The sequence below is a fragment of the Osmia bicornis genome, chromosome 4 (genome assembly GCF_907164935.1).
Source record: "Osmia bicornis bicornis chromosome 4, iOsmBic2.1, whole genome shotgun sequence".
Taxonomy (NCBI): Eukaryota; Metazoa; Arthropoda; class Insecta; order Hymenoptera; family Megachilidae; genus Osmia; species Osmia bicornis.
The window spans coordinates 11,693,057-11,711,891 of record NC_060219.1 but is presented as its reverse complement, the minus strand read 5'-3'; the positions used below and the strand labels follow the sequence as shown (position 1 = coordinate 11,711,891).

Below are 18,835 nucleotides of genomic sequence, written 5' to 3'. Positions count from 1 at the left end.
ATGTTGACCCTTGCGCAGTCCCATTAGTTTTTGTGTATTCCTTAAATAGCGTCCCTTAATAAGGGTTTTACTTGTTCTCAGATGTCCTTTGTAACAGGTTTTGCTGTACTATCATTGTAAGAGCACACATATAACATTTTTTGCCTTGTTTTCGAGCATGCGTACATACAACGTCTCAGCGTCACTCACAGCATGTTTCCACGTTATTAAAAGGAATGATTTGCTGTATTTATCTTCTTAGCTTATTGAATAAACTCTTTAGGAGCATGAACGTGTTGATTCTATTATATCTGTGCGCCTCGCCTATTATTTTATCCTTTTATTTATTATTTTACCCCTATTTTCGGGCCTCGCGTGGACCACCCTTCCAAGTCATTTATTATTTTATCCCTCTTCATAGGCCTTGGCTCAAACTTCCCAGTTATTTATTATTTTTCCGTCTTTAAGGCCCTCTCGAGGCCCAACCCATTATCACTGCATCCCTTACATGTCTGCATCCTTAACATCCCTGTATCCTTTATATCATTACATTCCCTATATTCCTGCATCTCGTATATGACGACATTCCTTATACCTCGGCATCCCTTATATTTTTGCATCCCTTACATCTCTGTACCCTTTATGTCTCTGTATCCCTTAAACTCCAGTATGCTCCCTGCATCTCTTGTATCCTTTCAACTCTTATAATAACTATATAAATAATATACTTATGGACACTGACTGGTTCGAGTAAAGGTAAGTAAAGGCAAGTAACGGTAAGTAAAGGTAAGTAAAGGTAAGTAAAGTCTCATAAATAATAATTTTTAATTTAAATTTTTGCAAAATTTAGTTCCTTTCTTTGCCGCCAGAGGGCGCTGATTCGACGTCGAAATTTTAGTTCACATATTTGCCGCTAGAGGGCCAAAATTGGTGCATGATATAGTTCCTTTTTCTGAAACCAGATGGCGCTGATTCGACGTCGAAATTTTAGTTCACATTTTTGCCGCTAGAGGGCCAAAATTTCGGCAAGATTTAGTTCCTTTTTCCGCGGCCAGAGGGCGCAAAATTTCGACGTCGAGTCAGCGCCCCTGGCGGTGAAAAAAGGAACTAAATCACGTCAATATTTTGGCCCTCTAGCGGCAAAAATGTGAACTAAATTTTCCACGCCGAATCAGCGCCCTCTGGCGGTAAAAAGGGGAACTAAATTTTGCAAAAGTTTTTGCAAAATAATGGGATGCCTACAAAAGGGATGCAGGGTTGTAAGGAATGCAGGGATGTAAGGAATGCAGAGATGTAAGGGATGCATGGATGTAAGGAATGCAGTGATGTAAGGGATGCAGGGATATAAGGAATGCAGTGATGTAAGGGATGCATGGATGTAAGGAATGCAGTGATGTAAGGGATGCAGGGATGTAAGGAATTCAGAGATGTAACGGATGCAGGAATGTAAAGAAAGTGGATATGTAAGGAATGCAGGGATGTCAAGGATTTTGTTTTTTTTTTAACGTGGGGAAATCTTGCATAAGACCCCCCACCAACCCCTGCGGCTGGGCGGCGGGGGAGTGTCAGATTCCTACTGACTAAAACCCCACGGGGACCAACACTGTCGCTAATCAAGTGGTTATCATTCAACGAACGTCGTAAAGTTAATGCAAATAATCTTTACTTTGAATTTTTAACAAAAGTTTTATGCTCGATCGATACTGTGGTACTATGCATATAACATTTTCCTGCCTTGTTTTCGAGCATGCGTACAACGTCTCAGCGTCACTTACACAGACATATTTCCGCGTTATTAAAAGGAAGGAGGAAGGATAGACCATAATTCGGAATGATACTATTTATTTGATTTACCTTGGTGTATGCACATTCGAATAAGTTGTAACCAATTAAAGTATCATACCTTATCCTGTTCATTTTATACATTTCTCGTTGGTAGATGTATTTAAAATTTGTAGTATGTCGCCAAAATTATACAAAAAAATGCTATCAGGTTCAGTGAAAACCGTCGTAACATGACTAAGCTTAAATAGCATGAAATTTTATAATACTGATGCAAGTTAAGATGTTCACTTAACTATTAAAACAATTAAACATACAGTAATTAGTATTAGAAAATGTTTTTAGTGGGACTGACAGGTGGAATAGCTACCGGGAAAAGTAGCGTTGCTGCTATTTTTCGGGAATATGGAATACCTGTCATCGATGCTGATCAGATTGCAAGAAAAGGTTAAAAATGAAATTGAAATGTTTAGTAGTTATGTTTTCTTAAAACATTTTATTTTGTTTTTCAGTCATATTGTTTAATTTACACCTAAATTATTAAGTTGGTTGTTGTTATATTTATCTCTATATAAATAAAATGAAATAAAATAAAATACGAATTTGTTTTATATATTATAGTTGTGGAAGCAGAAAAACCAGCTTGGCATAAAATAAAGAGAGAATTTGGTCCAGAAGTATTTTTAGATACAGGTGAATTGGACAGAGTTAAACTCGGTGATCTAATATTTAATGATATAGAAAAAAGGAAAAAATTAAATGCTATCACTCATCCAGACATATACAAAGAAATATATTGGCAAACGTTTAAACATTTTCTACAAGGTCACCAGTTTGTAGTTATGGATTTACCATTGCTTTTTGAAACAGAGCACATGTTAAATTACTTATATAAAATAATCGTTGTAACTTGGTATGTTAAATAATAGAGATGCTTGGAATATAAAAGTGAAAGATATTTTCAACTATTTTATGTTTAATTTTAGCGAAGAAGATTTGCAGCTGCAAAGACTTATGGAAAGAACAGGTTTCACTGAAGCTAAAGCAAAATTAAGAGTTGCTGCGCAAATGTCATTAGAAAAGAAAGCAGAAATGGCAAACTTTGTTATTGAAAATTCTGGTAGCGAACGCGATACGAGAGAACAAACTATGAAAATCATTAATGTTCTAAAAGCTTCCAAACATCATTGGAAATTACGTTTTATAGTTGGATTTTGTTGTACTGTTTTATTAGCAGGTGTATACTGGATAAGAAACAAAAATTTTCGACCTTTATCAATTACAGCATAACAATTTTTCATGTACAAATGATTATAAATATTGGTGTCAGACTATGTTTTGGTTTCAATAATGCATTTATCATACTTATGAATCAACTTATTTACCAAATTGGCAAGTATTTTTAATATGTACGCTTATTAACATAAAGTTATAAGTAAAAGATTATACATTTGTATGCATATATAAAATACACGAGTACTTATTGCTCAATTTCTTATACTAATTGCATAAAATATGTACATACAGCAAATATGCGCATAAGTTTGTGTACCTGCTTTTTCATTTATGGGTCAGGTTTAAATTCATTGTTTATATTTTCCACCAGCTGAACCCACAGCCGTTTACTTAAGTAAATTGTAAAAACTCAAAAGACCACGACAAGTACTTAATTTATTAAAGTAACATTATTTTATAAGACTAATTAACTTATCTATTAAAAAATGTAAGTATAAAAATTGTTTTTGCAAAATATGAAAGCAACAGAGAATACTATTTACAGCATCGCGTACAGAACAGTCGCAAGATTTACTGCTATCTTCAAAGCAGCGGTAAACCTTAACTTTTATCAGAATTCATTCTATTTTGTACTTATCTTAATATGTTAGCCTAAAAGAGTCGATTCTTATCTAAGTTCATTTACGACGTCAATTTTTAGTCGTATCTATTATCTTTTTTTAATAATACAAAAATTTACCTACAAAATTTTTCATCTCCTTTATATCAGCAGGATATTTCAAAAGGAATAGGAGAATATCATCTTTAACCACCTTACATGACTTTGGATCGATACATCCTTATTAGTCTTTTATACATAATTTGGACATGTATCGTGCTGCGTACAATATGTTAATGTAATGAAAAATTATCTTTTTACAAGGCAAATCAGTGAAAACGGGAACAAAAGTACATATTACTTTTGAGTGATTTCAATAAGAGACACGATAATTTCTATGAATTCCTACTTAAAGACCTAGGATGTTGTGTTATTCATTGAATACTTTCAACATTGTATTTCTCTAAAGAATATAATTTTCTTGTATTTATTTATTTATATGCTCTGCATTATTTCTATTCACCATTCATATTTAAAGAAACAATACAAATAAAACGGTATTAGTTTGAAAGACTGGATGCACAGAACATCTCTTTATGTACTTGAGCTTTTTTTCTTCATTATTTAATTAGATGTTTCTTTCTCATTTACTGCAACACGGGCCTAAGTTCTTGAGTCATAATCGGGTAAGAAACTAACGGCGCAGTGGCACCAGATATTGATAAAGGTAAACTGGCAGGTTGTTGCGTATTAGGTGGTTGTTGATTAGTTGCCTGTGGACCTGAACCGCTCATTGTAATCGTTTGTTGAGCCATCGTAACGATGGGTGGAGGTATAGATACCGGTGCCATTGAGACCGCTGCAATAGAAACAGGTGCGACTGTGGCTATACTTACAGGTACAGTCGCAACGCTTGCAGTAACTGTACGGAGAGTACCAGCAGCTACTGCTGCATTAACCATTTGCTGAGGAGTCGGAGCTTGCGACGGTGGAACGGTATTTGTAATAGTAACTGCAGGCACTGTAACAGCAGTTACATTTGCAGTTCGTTTTCCAGACATTCTTAACTGAGCATTTTGATCCAAAAGAAACTCGTTAGTCGCTGTTAAATCGCTAACCTGCGGAATAATGAATGAATGCAATATATATATATATATATACATATACACACCCAGAGAAATGCACAGAAACGAGGCGTAGAAAACAAAATAGAAAAGAAGAAGTTATAACGATAGAATTATATTAAACTAACTTGCTTTTTCAACTCTTCTATTTTCTTCCTTAATAATACATTTTCATCTTCCAAAACGATTGCTCTAGCCTCGTTGCGCGGTATAATCGGATAATAGTAACCTGGAGTGACTGGTTGCGGGGCATGCTGTCCTACAAGGGGCGAGGCTTCAAAATGAACAACAGTTTCGCCAGAAACTATTCGCCTTTTTGGTTCAGGAGGTCCTATGTAATCAGGTGGATGCGACGATGCATTGTAACCATTGTTTGTCACTAAGTTATGTTGATCGTCCATTTGCCAGTGAAAACTATAAACACATGAAAAGAAATTATGAAAAAATACGTACATTGTATGTTTAAAGGATACATTGTCTGTAACATTTGAATAGAAAAATTCATTTCAACAATTTCGTAATATTATACTTACTTTCTATCCTCTTCGTATCTGCGGTTCTCACCGTTACTAGTACCATTAAAATTATGCTGTGGCCTAGACACAGTATGATGAGAAGCTGTAATTAAATTATGCTGTTGTTCATCGTTTTTCCAATGTCTATACTTGCAGCTCGTCCTTTGACAGCTACCTTTAATAAAATCTTTGCACATAGGATATTCCGATTTCTCATTGTTATTTTTCAGCCTGGTCATTATATGAGCAGGCAGCTCTCCAGTCGCCCTGAATCTTTTCTCTTCGCCTTCTGTGCAATGAAGGAATTTGCAACCGGGCCAATTGCACATACCATTTTGAAAATCATGACAAAACGTATACTCCTCTACGGGATCGTCCTCGGAACGTTCGTGCAAATATTTGCAACGTTTCCCCCTATGGCATACGTTTCGTAGAAAATCTCTGCAGACACGGGTTGGCGATGCATCTCCGTTTGCATTTGGCGCACCTGCACCTGCAACTGCAACTGCAACTGCTCCTGTCTTGCTCGGTTGCCCGCCTCTCACGCTATCCGACTTATTTTTCAGCTTCTTCATCGATGATACATTGCGCTCATACCTCGTAAGTAATTCTTAATCGATCCTTATTATTCGCACGTTACACGTGCGTGCTGTAATTATAAAACAGCTCATTGTAGCAGAAACATTAGTGAAAAGAATAGGAGAATAACTTTTCTGTGCTATTATCTGAACAAAGAAAACTTGTTATTAACATCTATCGATCGAATTCACTGTAAATCAATCTATCATTCAATTAAAATAATAAAGTTTAAGTGTCACATATGGATTAGTTCTTTCAATTTTAGTAATAGATAAAGTGTCGTTCAAAGTAACATTAATAATTGTTTTATTAAAAAACTTTCATTCTTTTCACATTTCACAATATTACAAGCATCCTCGTGAATAAACACAGGTTTCTGATGAAGGAGAGTAAAGAACTTCAGTTAATTTTTATTTCTTTTTTCTGTTTTATATATATAATATATGTATATGACTATTACATGAATAGTAAGATTATATCAACAATGTTATGTACAGTATCGTCTTATTATTTATATATAAACCTTCACGATCTTAATACAATTTCACTAAAGAGAGAAAAAGTAACACGTATAAAGCATGACAGAACAGGAAATTCAAACGTTTCTTTTTATTGGAAGGGGTGGGAAAAAATTGAATATATCTTTTTATTTTTCGATCGATCACGTGCCGTTTAACAAGGGCAGACATAGATCGGGTAATGGCACTGTAATTAAGCTATCAGTGAATTAAGAAAATACAGTTATAATTATATTCGTATAAAAAAGAATTGATAGAAAAAGTATAACTAGGAAGTATCCTCTTTTCTTTTTTTTTTCTTTTTTTATTTCTTACTTTAGAAAACAGATAGATAGGCCATGATGTACGCGAATCCGCTAATAATGCAATGATTAAATGAGAATCAATAGTGAAAAATCTCACACTGAAGAATTCGTATTGTTTTCCAAGTTTTATTAGGTCGCATGAATAGATATGCCTCTATTGTCGTCAATGCTACTATTAACAAAAGAAAAGTACGGATACACATACAATGAAGTGAGAAAATACAAGAAACTATTATTCAAATGAAAACCATTGCGTATCAACAAATTGTTGTTTCCATGTACAGAAAACGATTAACAGGGTGCAGCAATAATCCCTGGACAAAATTTCTCAAGGTTCATTATTCGTTTTATTGTTTTGAAATTGAAGCGAATTTAGAACGCGCTTCCAGCCATTCGTAGAATTCAAGACTGGCCAACGCCCACATCAAATTCTTCATGCTTCCTATCCCGTAATTCAAGTGGTCATCATTCAACTTACTTTGAGTTTCATCTAAATTCTGGAGAAGTTCTGATCAATTTTGAAGAAAGAAATAATAATGATAGCTTGAAAGAGAGAAAAGTCTCTCTCTCTCACTTGATAAAACAGAAAATTTATTTTTTAATAAAATATTTATTCTAGAAAATAAAGCCAAGACCATCGAAAAGTGATGTTAGAACCGCCGATAATATTGTTATTAGCTCTAATAATTTGTTCACACCTGCTAAAAAAGAAAAATTTCTGTCCAGGAACTTTTGATGAATTTTATTATATGTATACGTAAAAAAAAGAATGCAATTTATGATTGATTTATATTAACATGATATTGTTTCAACGAATTTACAGCTAAACCGTAAACAAATATAACTGTAATTATAATATATAATTATCAATCGAAAAGTATGGTAATTTGATTTCTTTAATCTTAGCTTCTCTTTTTTAATCTTTTTCCGATTTTGTAGGAATTTATAATATTAAAGAAAAAGGAAAAAAGAAAGAGAAACTTGAAAGAAATCAATATTGACTGATTGAACACAAATAATTCCCAATTAATTAAATATGTATCGAGTATTCCTCAGCGAATACAAATCCAAATTCAATTGGACTAATTTTAAGAGAAATATTAGAAGAAAATTGATCAAGGTATTAGATATATCAACGAGCTCTTATAAAAATCGATTTTTGCATATAAACGTTATTTATAATCTATGTAATAATATATTTGAGTTTTGTTGGGCGTGCAGTGCTTGATATTTTTAAAGAAGATATGATATTCGGATTGGCAGCATGTTGAACATTTTACCTGGTATTGTCTATACGTCTTCTAATACATTTCTCCTAGCCTAAAATTTTCTTCTATTTACACATTTATTGCTACAAATCTGTCTTGTTCATTTGATTTTGGTTCCTCGTTTGAAATGGTAACACGATGAATCTTTCCTTTATCTCTTGTAATTTATTCTCCGAATTTTTCGAGATCGATGCTTCAACAACCGCGTATCGAAAAAATATATTATGTAATGCAGTTCTCAATATTTTGTCCATATAAAAATTTATTTGTTGAAATTACACACCACTCGATTTCTTTTATTCCGTTTACTCAGAAGCTTTTTAACAAACTAGCGATAAAGAAAGAAATACAATATTAATATTAATTACAATACAATATTAATTAATCGTAAAAGGTATATACAAAAAGAGGAGAAAGAAAGATTAAAAAAACTTTTCTACCAGCATCCATATTAACATAATGACAATGGGTGCTACGTAGTGTATCGGTACTGTATAAGTTGTATTTAACAAATCACCACATTGTGCTTTTAGGGTTGTATACTTTTTAGAGAGGTCAGTTTTTTCTTCGATAAGTATATTATATTTCTCTTTTAAGATAACTAATTCTTCGTGGAGTTCTTGAATCCTTTGAGCTTCGTTTTTAGCACGATAATAAAGTTCTTTTAATTTTCCGATAACATCTTCGTGAGGTTCACAGATTAACCAATCCTTCAGGCATTCCAACTCTTTCTTAATAACTTGTTGCGATTCAAAATCATCTTCAGCCTTTAAGGAATCCAACGAGCCTATTAATGTTTGTAATACGTATTCTCTCGTATGTATACTTTGACTACTATCATTTTTCGACAATGGTTTCAATGTTTTAACGTACTCTCCTTCCAAATGTTCTCCTTCACAGGAGAGCTCTTCATCCAATTCGTTATCATCCTTATCAGTTTCACCTTTTTTCTCACCTTCGGAAAGAAGTTCTTTCGTTTTTGAGACGGGTTCGCTCAAAATCTTAACGTTATTCATACTTTCGACGCTTCTTTCAACCGTTACTTCGCTTTCAATTAATTTTCCTACAATTTCGGAATAACGAAAAGCTGCTTGTTTGTCACTTTCCTCGGATGAAAATTTACCTTCCGATATATAAGGTAGACAAATTTTTTCTCTTGTCTCAGCAGCTTCTTCTTCATCATCATCTTCTTCTTCCTCTTCTTCTTTTTTAACTTCTATAACAGATTTTTCACTTGTATCGTCGCTAGTAATACTGCATGTATCATCCGTTGCATCTGAATTAGTATCAGATTCTAAATTGCTATCTGAATTATCTAGATTTATATTTACATTTCCATTTCCATTTCCATTTCCATTAACCAACGTTCTTCGAGAGGATGGTAGTAAAATATATTCTGTTAAATTATCATTATCACTCAACGAGTCATCCAACTGTTCTTTTGAAAAGATAAGATCAGAATTTTTCAACTGAACCGAATCATTATCTTGTGAATTAATTTGATTATCTTGTTCATCCTTTAAAGGATAAAGATTAGTTTCTGCATCGAGCTCTGCGTTATCAATATGAATCGAATTCAACTCATTTAGGATAATATTAATAGGATTGTCTTCGTCCTTTGAATCCATCATGCTACTTGTTACTAATTTTGAATTCATGTCTTGTAAAATTTGCATGTAATTTTTTAGGGCAGTGATCTGTTTATATATATTAACAGAATCTAATCGAGAATCACGTAACCTTGCCTGCAAATTTTTCTCAATTTGAGCTTGATGTTCAAGTTTTTTTACAAGTTCACGTTTTTCTTGTTCCATATTTTGTACTGTATCCTTCATTTTATTCTCACACTCTTCCAGCTTGTTCATAGTTTCTTGAAGCTTTTTTTGCGCTTCTGTATATTTACTACATACTTCCTGCAATTCGCTTTGAGCAAATTTTGCTACGTTATGCAAACTTTGACACTCCCCTTCTGTTTTACTCAAACATGCTTGCGTTTGATATAACGTTACAGCTACCTCTAATTTTTCTAAAAATACTTTATGCAATGCCTCCTTTGCTGCATTTTGGTATTGTGCTTTTTCTTCCTGAAGTTTCACTAATTCGCTTCTCATAGCATCCTCTTTGTAATTTTCAGAATATACAGCCAACTGACTTTCGATAGTCTCTACCCAAGACAATAACCGATCCTCTGTTATTAACGCTTTCCAAGACTGATCAGCAGCTTTTCTAGTTTTTTCTACAAGCTGTTGAAGGTATTCTAACTTATAATGAAGCGCCTTCTCGCGTCTAGAAGCTTCTTGCATAACTTGATTTAACTTGTATAAATCCTCCAGGGAAACGTTATTAACCGGCGATGTGACCGATGTACTAAGACTAGCTTTAGCCTCTATCCCATTTGGCAAATATAATTTTAATGTTGCAACTATACATCCGTGCGTAACTTTTTTTGTATTCTCTACCACATCTACTCCAAATTGCACTATATCGCCTGAACATACTTCTTTAGGTGCTGATTCTAAACCAGCCGGACTGAGTCTGTGATTATTAACAAATGTTCCATTACTACTACGTGTATCTTGCAAAAAAAACTTTCCACCAGAATACCATAATAACGCATGATTTCTAGATAATACTTTACAATCAAAAATTGCATTGTTCGGAGTAGCTCTGGCACGTGCTACGGAACGACCAATTTTAACAGCTTGTTCTAATGACAACATACGATCTTGAAAAGGATGAGAATTGTCACGGCAAATTAAGATACCTTTTGCTGTCATTTTGTTATTTTGCGCAGTGTTTACATTCAGGTTGGAATTATTCTGATTGGCAGGAATACTGGCATTTTGTACCCACCCACCACTGGCTACAACCATAGCCGATGTAAAATCCAAACGATAACAAATCCTTTTGAGCACACTTTAAAACATGTATAAAAAAAAAACTTAATAATTAACAATTAACACACACCAAAGAAAGGGGAGTTCGAAAAGCAAAAATTACGCGTTTTAATGTCATTGAACATTGTCTGATGTATCAGTTTATTACGAAAGTTAGCATTCACACCCAATCCTACAATTTAATCACCAGGGCGGTACTTCGATGTTCTGGGAACGGAATATTTGTCAACTTCAACGAATCATCACATACGAATTCACATGTTTCTGTAATTAAAGAAATTCCGTTGCTATTCCATCAGTCTTCTAGGTGTACTTTTTTTTTTTAAATTCTTTTTTTAATATATATACATATGTATATATATATTTTTCATGAAATTTCTCGTACAATTGTTACAGTTCTGTGTTCATCAATCCAGAACATTGTTTGAAATTTTAATTAATCACGTCAGCTTTTTCTTCAACAAACAATTCAACTTAAATCTTTCGAACGCACTGAAAGTAGCCAACAGATATGTTTCTTTGCGCAAGTAGCGGTGAACGTACGCTTTCACACTTTCGTCCTTCGCACAAATTTCCTTGCACTTTAAAGTCTTCGTTGTTACATTCAAGGAAGTTTATTAGAAAAGTATACGACACGTGATACGTAATCGACAATACTTGAACGCAATGAATCGAATAATATTGCAATCAACTTGATAAAGACCAAAAATATTGTTCTCGAAGTATAGCATTACTGTATTGAGATACAAGTAGTCCACGTTCCTTTAACTCGGTGCTTTTCAGTTCCGCGTTTCGCTGTTTATCGACCGGCGGCAGTACAGTCATATACGAATACAACGGTGTATCAAATTCAAAGTTACTACATCATCATCAAAAATACTTGATAGATAGACATTTTTCGCTAGAGTTTTTATATAATTAAATAAATTCATCGTAACAAGAATTCATAATAAGCATTAATATTTTGATACGCGCATTTTCAAACGATCATGAAAACTACTATTTAATATTGGTGGAAACTCAATGTTTCAATATAAGAAAACAAAAGGATTTAATACTTTTATGCGAACATAAAACTGACAGTAGCATTACTTTTTTTGTTAAGTCTCGTTTCTAAGTAAGATGACTTTTTATACTTTTGTCTTCAAAATATAAGCATGCTATAAAAAATACATTTCCTCTCAGATATTAATGGATATTGCTTTACACATCGTTTAACTCGGATAACTTACAAAAGAGGATAAAAATATCAACGTAAAAAGAAAACCTTCTAGAAATGACACCGTATTAAAGATATAAAAGAAACATTCATCTATTTAAAAAATTTTTAACAATCTTAAATCTAAAACTGTATATTACTCAAGTATTGTTTAAAAATCGACTTTAATTATTTACTTAAAGAACGAAAATATTTCATAAATAGTACAAAAAAGCGCAACGCGACGACGTGTTAAATCTATTTGAAATGAGGTAACTAAATTGCAATTAGTTGCCTGGCGCCCATTTTGTTTTTATATAAAATATGTATTATTTTTATTTATTAAATCTTGATTAATGTGATTACTTTAAAGATTCAATATTAATAATTGCATAGAATTTTTTAAAAATCAATATTTTAATAAAAATAATGAATACCTTCAAACGTACACTCGTATCCAACGTAGACTTCCTTCGATTAAGGGGAAGTGTAGAGGAAAAAGTCTCCCACTATTTGCCTGGATCACTCTTGTTTTCAACCTGCGTTAGATAGAGGGGGTTACCTTCTACTGTTACGCGTTCACCTCCCAAGAGCAAATGCGAATGGTGGGAAACTCCTTCTCTGCTCTTCCCCTTATAGAAGCGAACGCTGCACGCGAACCTACGTGGTTCTCATTCTTACGTGAAAACATATGAAGGTCAATGTTTGTCAAATGACTTCTCTACATGGTAACATTGTGCAAATAACCTAAAAGGATGTAGTGAAGTGAAATTCCTATATTAAAACGTAGTTTACATAATATTTCGTTGAGTAAACAACCATAACTTCTGAAAAATTATTTTTCTGTTTTTGTATTTTGTATTGTTGATTGGATAAAAATTATCTCCAATTTTAACAAGTTTATTTTAATATGTAATTTATGTATAAGTACTCGTATCACATACATTATACGCACGCGCGCGCGCGCGTACGCCTACACGAATACGCACTATGTATTGTTAATAATAATTAGATATTAATAATAACTCATAATGTCAGACGAAGAAGATTATATGTCAGATAAATTTTTGCAAGGATCTCAAAAAGATACTTCGTCGACTCTTCTATATCGGCATGCAGATAAAAGAAAATTTGAACTTATGAAAAAAAAAAGCGAAATTGAAGCAAAACTAAAAGAAAAAGGTTCTGCTAAATATATTGAAGAAGAAAAACGAGAAGCTGGTTTATCTTCTGCAATTACTAGTACCAACAAAGGTATATTTTTATTATTTTGCATATATAAATACTTTTATAATATACAGTCACATATTAATATTGCTTCTATTTTTAGGTTTTGAAATGCTTATGAAAATGGGATATAAACCTGGTCATGGAATAGGTAAAACAGAATCAGGAATGACCGAACCGCTTGGTGTTGAAGTAAAGTTAAACAGACACGGTCTAGGGAAAGAAGCTAAGAAAAAAGAAGTAAAAGTTAAAACCAATTCGATTAGCGATAAATTAGATAACAAAAATATGAAAGATTTTCGTGGTAGAATTGCACAAAAAAGAGCGGAACAATTATTAAAAGCAGACCTATACAAAAGTCAGAAAATCTGTGAACAATTGGATATGCAATTGAACCTAGAAAAGCCTAGAGAAATATGGTTTTGGTTACCTCAAGAAAACGACGAAAGCGATGATACCGATTCTGAGGAAGACGACGAGGAGACTCTTCCCGTTAATGAAAAACTTGACATTCTTACAAAGTATTTAAGAGAAAAACACTTTTATTGTATTTGGTGTGGAACAACATTTCAGAATACAGAGGATCTGAGAGATAATTGCCCAGGAAATACGAGAGATGATCATTGAATGTAATAAGATTGATTAATGTTAATTTGATTCAAAGATTAAACAATAATAGAAAATAAATTATAAACTATATTCCTGTTTTTACTTACATCATGGAAACTATATTGTAAAAAAAAATGTCACTGAAAGAATAAAAAGTTCAAGATCTAAACAACATCAGTTATGATTCTATGATACAAACACCCACAGTGTATTGAAACATAAAAAGCCCATTAGAGTCATAATGCAAAATATTGAAAAAGTACTGTCCCTATACTAGAAAAAATCTAACGGTATACAATGTAAAAGCTGAGAGAACTTATCCTGATTCAGCTAAGCTATTATATCCTAGCAGGAGTTCAGCACCCCTAAGTTATTACATGTTGGAGGGGAAGCTACCTATAAAAGCATTTGTTTCATTTTCTGTTCTTTCATTTCAGTTAAGATCTTTGATCGTACCTTTACCATATTAAAAAAAGAAATTCAAATAAAAAATCAACATTAAGTAAACGACATTTTGTTAGAATGTTTGCGATATTTTTTCTCATGAACGCACTAATTTTTACTAACTGCATTATTGCTCAAGTAACAGACGATGAAAACTGTGAAACATTGCAATCAGAAGTACATATTACAAAGGGTACTAACTCTATACTCTATGCTATTAATTTATATACAAAGAAGCAGATTAAAAATAAAGTATTTTATTTGTTTCAGACGAATACGATGAAATAGGACGTCTAAAAAGAACATGTAGCGGAGATGTATCTGTTACGAAATGCGAAGGATTTTGTAATTCACAGGTACAACCAAGTGTTGCAAGTACTACAGGATTTTCAAAGGTAAACATGAAATTATAATGTAGGATGAGATTTCAGTTATGACAACAATAAAACAAGAATTCTTTTTAACAGGAATGCTACTGCTGCCGAGAAAGTTATTTAAAGGAAAGGCACATTACTTTACGTCATTGTTATGATGCAGATGGTATAAAATTAATGAACGAAGAAGATGGAATAATGGAAATCAAAATACGAGAACCAGCGGAATGTAGATGTATTAAATGCGGCGATACATCCCGATGAACACGAAAATGAATTAAATCAATGATATTATGAATTATCTTATTGAATAATGTAATAAAATTATTATCAGAAATAAAATTAATAATTCAAAATGTATTATTTGAAGTAAATTTTTCCTCCCTCCTATCATACCGTTTTAGTTGATTTAGGAATGATGAATTATTTGATATTGTATTTAAATAATTTCAAATATTAACATTTATGAATATTTTAAATATTAATAACAAACAATTGTTGAATAATTGAAAAAAAAAAATGGTCATTACGCAATTATTTTTTTTTTTTTTATAAAATAATTTAAACTTGAAAATCTTTAAATACAAAAATTATTTATAAAAGAGATTTAGTATATAGAACATAATATAAATATGAACAAATTTCTATATATAGTATTTGTTTATACATATACATAACATTATTGTTACCAGATGAGTATGACTTTTGTACTAAATGGTATTCATAAATAAACATTTACAAAAAGAATAACCTAATATAATCATACCTTTCACTAATTAAGGTACTAAAAGAAATACAATTAATATAGTTAACAACATTAAAATAGTAGTATTTATAATGATAAAATATATTATTGCATGCAATGTGAGATATAATAATTCTATCATTATTGATAACAACAAAATGTCCAAATTTATGCATTGTTTTACTGTTTCTCAATCATTATATTCATAAGTAAGAGCAACTATAATAAGCAAAATATTGATTGTAATAATATTTGGCTCAAATGAAATGTTCTTATTTGAAATATAATGCAAACATGCATGGCTAAATGAACTTTATATAATTGGTTCGATAACTTTTATTTTTTCAAAACTTTCATTATTTCCAGTATTTAAATTATCACAATGTTATTACATTATTAACAATGTTATGATGTGTATATAAAGGTATATACATACACATTGGATACTAAAAGTGATACAACTATGAAATCTTGAAATACACCACTTCTATATTTTTGTATTAGAATTCTATTTAAATTCAACCATTTTGATAAAAGTTAATAAATATAAGATGCAAACATTTGTCACTTGCAACATGAACCAGTTTTAGAGGTAGTTCTTTTAATACTGTTTTCATACAACCTAGTTTATTCCCTAATGCTACTAACACAAATATCAGAAGGGAAGGGAGAAAACATGGACACCTACAGAGTATAAAAGGGTACAACACGAAATCTTTAAGCACAGTAAAGTCCTAGACCTAGCAGAAAATGCTTCGTGCAAAAAGTATGTTCCTGTACTATGTTGGTAAGTACAATATTTGAATATGAATTGTATGTATCTTAATGTATGTATATATATATAATTCATAGATGTGTACACTGCAATATAACTTAGGATAATATTGTCACTTACCGTACAGTTGCTGCCAGTTTATTGATATGCCTGCTGACTGGAACCACAAGAGCAATTATCGGTGTTGATGAATGCCAAGCGACTCCAGTCATTCACTTTTTACAATATCCAGGATGTATTCCTAAACCAATTCCTAGTTATGCATGTAGGGGTCGCTGCAGCAGCTACCTACAGGTAAAATAATAATATGTGAGCATAATTGGAATTTAAAGATGTGATTTGTTCATAGGTTCTTAATTTATGGAATTCTTACTTTACTTGAAATTTTAGAATTTTGAATAATAAAAGAAAAATCATTACGATCTCGATATACAAAAATAATAATGATAACATAAATCATTAGAAATATTTTCTACGGCTTGTTATCTATAATTTTTACTAACATACAATCATAGTTATTAGATGCTATTATTTGTTCTCCAATGATGCTTTAAAATATATACTTCGTATAAAATTAAAAGTATAAGAGGAAGAAATACTTATTCGCTCGTACCTGTTTCTACAGGTGTCTGGATCAAAAATTTGGCAAATGGAGAGGAGCTGCATGTGTTGTCAAGAAAGCGGCGAGAGGGAGGCCAGTGTATCCTTATTTTGTCCAAGGGCCAAACCAGGCGAAAAAAAGTTCCGAAAGGTTAGGTTACTGTTCCAAACGAATCATGAAATCTTGTACATTTCAAACAAATATAGAAAATCAACGAAGCGTCGGCTGATTGATCACTTTCACAATAAAATCAGGAGCAAAGCTGCTGATACCACGAGTTTTCCACAGCCATATTGTTTTTGTCTGTCCTACCAATAGAAAGCGTGTAATAAATGAATATCGCGCGCGATTCAAATCAGATTGCTTCATAAAAACTCAAATAAGCTTTTATTTAATGAATTTATTTATATATGCCATACTTAATTATTATGCGCAGGTAATTACCAAAGCACCCTTGGAATGTATGTGTAGACCATGCACCAGTGTGGAAGAATATGCAATTATTCCTCAAGAAATCGCTGGATTTGCTGACGAAGGTCCCTTCACAACTTCTGCACATTTTAGAAGATCCTCTGATTTACAATAACTATATCATCTAATTTCATGTTAAATACATTAAATCAAAAAAAAATTATAAACATGAAGTTGCTTAATTTGTGAACATGATAAAAGTATAAATAAATTAAGAATATATTTAATAAAAAATTTAATATATATTTTTTTGATATATGTATAAAGCATCATTGCAATAATAGCAAAATATATTATTTTATTTTCTACTTTTTGCAGGCAATCTTTCTATATAATAACTATTTAATGAACATATTTATTTATTTATTATTTATTTGACAATTTTCAATAAGAAAAACTTAAAGATAATTTGAAAAAGAATTGTAAAAATTTGTAATTAATATTTTGGTGGATGCATATCAGAGAAGTCTTATTTGTTTGTTATAAATAATTTCAGTTATATTACATACATATAAAATAACTACATTGTAATAAATGTACAATATAGGATATTACACGTTTAGTGTTTTAAAAATGCGTATTTATGCAATACGTTACAGTATGATTATAATTATTGCATCTTAAAGTAATATTGTAAATCATTACATCCTGTCAAGTATACATTATCTACAGTTCATTTTTTCTTTTCTCTTGTTAGTACTTATCAGATATTAACGTTCAAATTTGAGTAAACTTCTTTCGAAATCGTGTGTATGTAACTCATTTATTACTGCACGTATTTCATTTATAATTACGCGAAAACAATATTACACAAAAATATATATGTAGATAACCGATTTACTGTTTTTCTTCACCATTGTGACCTATGCATCTAGACAGGCATATATTCAAGAAAATAATCAACAACAGTTTCACATGGAGTTCTTTTTTATTTTTTTATTTTTTTTTATTTTTTTAAATTTTTTTAAATTTTTCGTATAGATATGATTTATCATAGAAGTGTACGTGTGTATCTGTGTATGGTGTATTGGAGCTTTCGGTGATATTTTATTTATATTATGTATATGTATATTAATGTATTACGTAAGTACACGCAGATATATGTATAAATTAGCAATATACATGCGTGTCCATACGTGAACTATGAGCACGATGCGTCGCATGCACGTGCAACATTTCAAGAAGACAGCATCATAACAAAGCTATCTTCCTGTTTCTATCTTTGCAACTCATCCAATTTTCACTTACAATATTTATTTATTAAATATTTACAGTGATAATCCTTTTACTAACTCAGTTATCGACATGTTTCCAACAACGTTCTTTTCAATTTTATTCATATATAAATTATGGTACTTTATTTACTGCGCTTTGAATACATTATATGTTCCATCTCTCGTCGAATGATATATTCTACTATTAGAGTAGAATGGTATCCTTCAAAGAGACTAGTGTTATAGGTCATTGTTCTCAATTCGTTCACTTATCTTTTGCATATCCTTTACTCTATGTGTATTTTATTTTTACAGTGTGAAAAAAGCAATAGCGATGGTCATGTATGTATATATTTTTCTTCTTTGCTCTTCTTTC

At 31.7% G+C, this 18,835-nt stretch overlaps 5 protein-coding genes across 9 annotated transcripts; 3 read left to right on the top strand and 2 right to left on the bottom strand.

Moving 5' to 3' along the window:
- Window positions 1-1,590: 1,590 nt before the first annotated feature.
- LOC114878456 (dephospho-CoA kinase domain-containing protein) lies at window positions 1,591-3,261 on the top strand. Its single transcript, XM_029192302.2, has 3 exons — window positions 1,591-2,208; window positions 2,383-2,674; window positions 2,748-3,261. The coding sequence occupies exons 1-3, from the start codon at window positions 2,097-2,099 to the stop codon at window positions 3,049-3,051; spliced, it is 708 nt and encodes a 235-aa protein (XP_029048135.2). The 5' UTR covers window positions 1,591-2,096; the 3' UTR covers window positions 3,052-3,261.
- On the bottom strand, window positions 2,974-16,383 carry LOC114878454 (zinc finger CCCH domain-containing protein 10-like). Of its 3 annotated transcripts, XM_029192298.2 has the most exons (5): window positions 16,294-16,383; window positions 5,410-5,883; window positions 5,253-5,337; window positions 4,848-5,133; window positions 2,974-4,713 (listed from the first exon to the last, which is right to left on the bottom strand). In XM_029192298.2, exons 2-5 carry the CDS (start codon window positions 5,807-5,809, stop codon window positions 4,243-4,245), a joined length of 1,242 nt encoding a protein of 413 aa, XP_029048131.2. In that variant the 5' UTR covers window positions 5,810-5,883; window positions 16,294-16,383; the 3' UTR covers window positions 2,974-4,242. The 3 variants fall into 3 exon arrangements, with proteins under 3 accessions (XP_029048131.2, XP_029048129.2, XP_029048130.2); XM_029192296.2 differs by having other exon boundaries at window positions 5,253-5,883; XM_029192297.2 differs by lacking the exon at window positions 16,294-16,383 and adding an exon at window positions 15,835-15,954 and having other exon boundaries at window positions 5,253-5,883.
- Window positions 8,147-12,565, bottom strand: LOC114878453 (sarcolemmal membrane-associated protein). The gene is made up of 2 exons (XM_029192295.2): window positions 12,437-12,565; window positions 8,147-11,065 (listed from the first exon to the last, which is right to left on the bottom strand). Exon 2 carries the CDS (start codon window positions 10,775-10,777, stop codon window positions 8,327-8,329), a length of 2,451 nt encoding a protein of 816 aa, XP_029048128.2. The 5' UTR covers window positions 10,778-11,065; window positions 12,437-12,565; the 3' UTR covers window positions 8,147-8,326.
- Window positions 12,703-14,637, top strand: LOC114878455 (G patch domain-containing protein 11). 2 transcript variants are annotated; one of them, XM_029192300.2, is made up of 3 exons: window positions 12,703-13,253; window positions 13,330-13,855; window positions 14,550-14,637. In XM_029192300.2, the coding sequence occupies exons 1-2, from the start codon at window positions 13,031-13,033 to the stop codon at window positions 13,851-13,853; spliced, it is 747 nt and encodes a 248-aa protein (XP_029048133.1). In that variant the 5' UTR covers window positions 12,703-13,030; the 3' UTR covers window positions 13,854-13,855; window positions 14,550-14,637. The 2 variants fall into 2 exon arrangements, with proteins under 2 accessions (XP_029048133.1, XP_029048132.1); XM_029192299.2 differs by lacking the exon at window positions 14,550-14,637 and having other exon boundaries at window positions 13,330-14,007.
- Window positions 14,107-18,777, top strand: LOC114878457 (bursicon). Of its 2 annotated transcripts, XM_029192304.2 has the most exons (6): window positions 14,107-14,472; window positions 14,550-14,674; window positions 14,747-14,900; window positions 16,346-16,467; window positions 16,799-16,924; window positions 17,211-18,777. In XM_029192304.2, the coding sequence occupies exons 1-6, from the start codon at window positions 14,358-14,360 to the stop codon at window positions 17,358-17,360; spliced, it is 792 nt and encodes a 263-aa protein (XP_029048137.1). In that variant the 5' UTR covers window positions 14,107-14,357; the 3' UTR covers window positions 17,361-18,777. The 2 variants fall into 2 exon arrangements, with proteins under 2 accessions (XP_029048137.1, XP_029048136.1); XM_029192303.2 differs by lacking the exons at window positions 14,107-14,472; window positions 14,550-14,674; window positions 14,747-14,900 and adding an exon at window positions 16,069-16,185 and having other exon boundaries at window positions 16,301-16,467.
- Window positions 18,778-18,835: the final 58 nt, after the last annotated feature.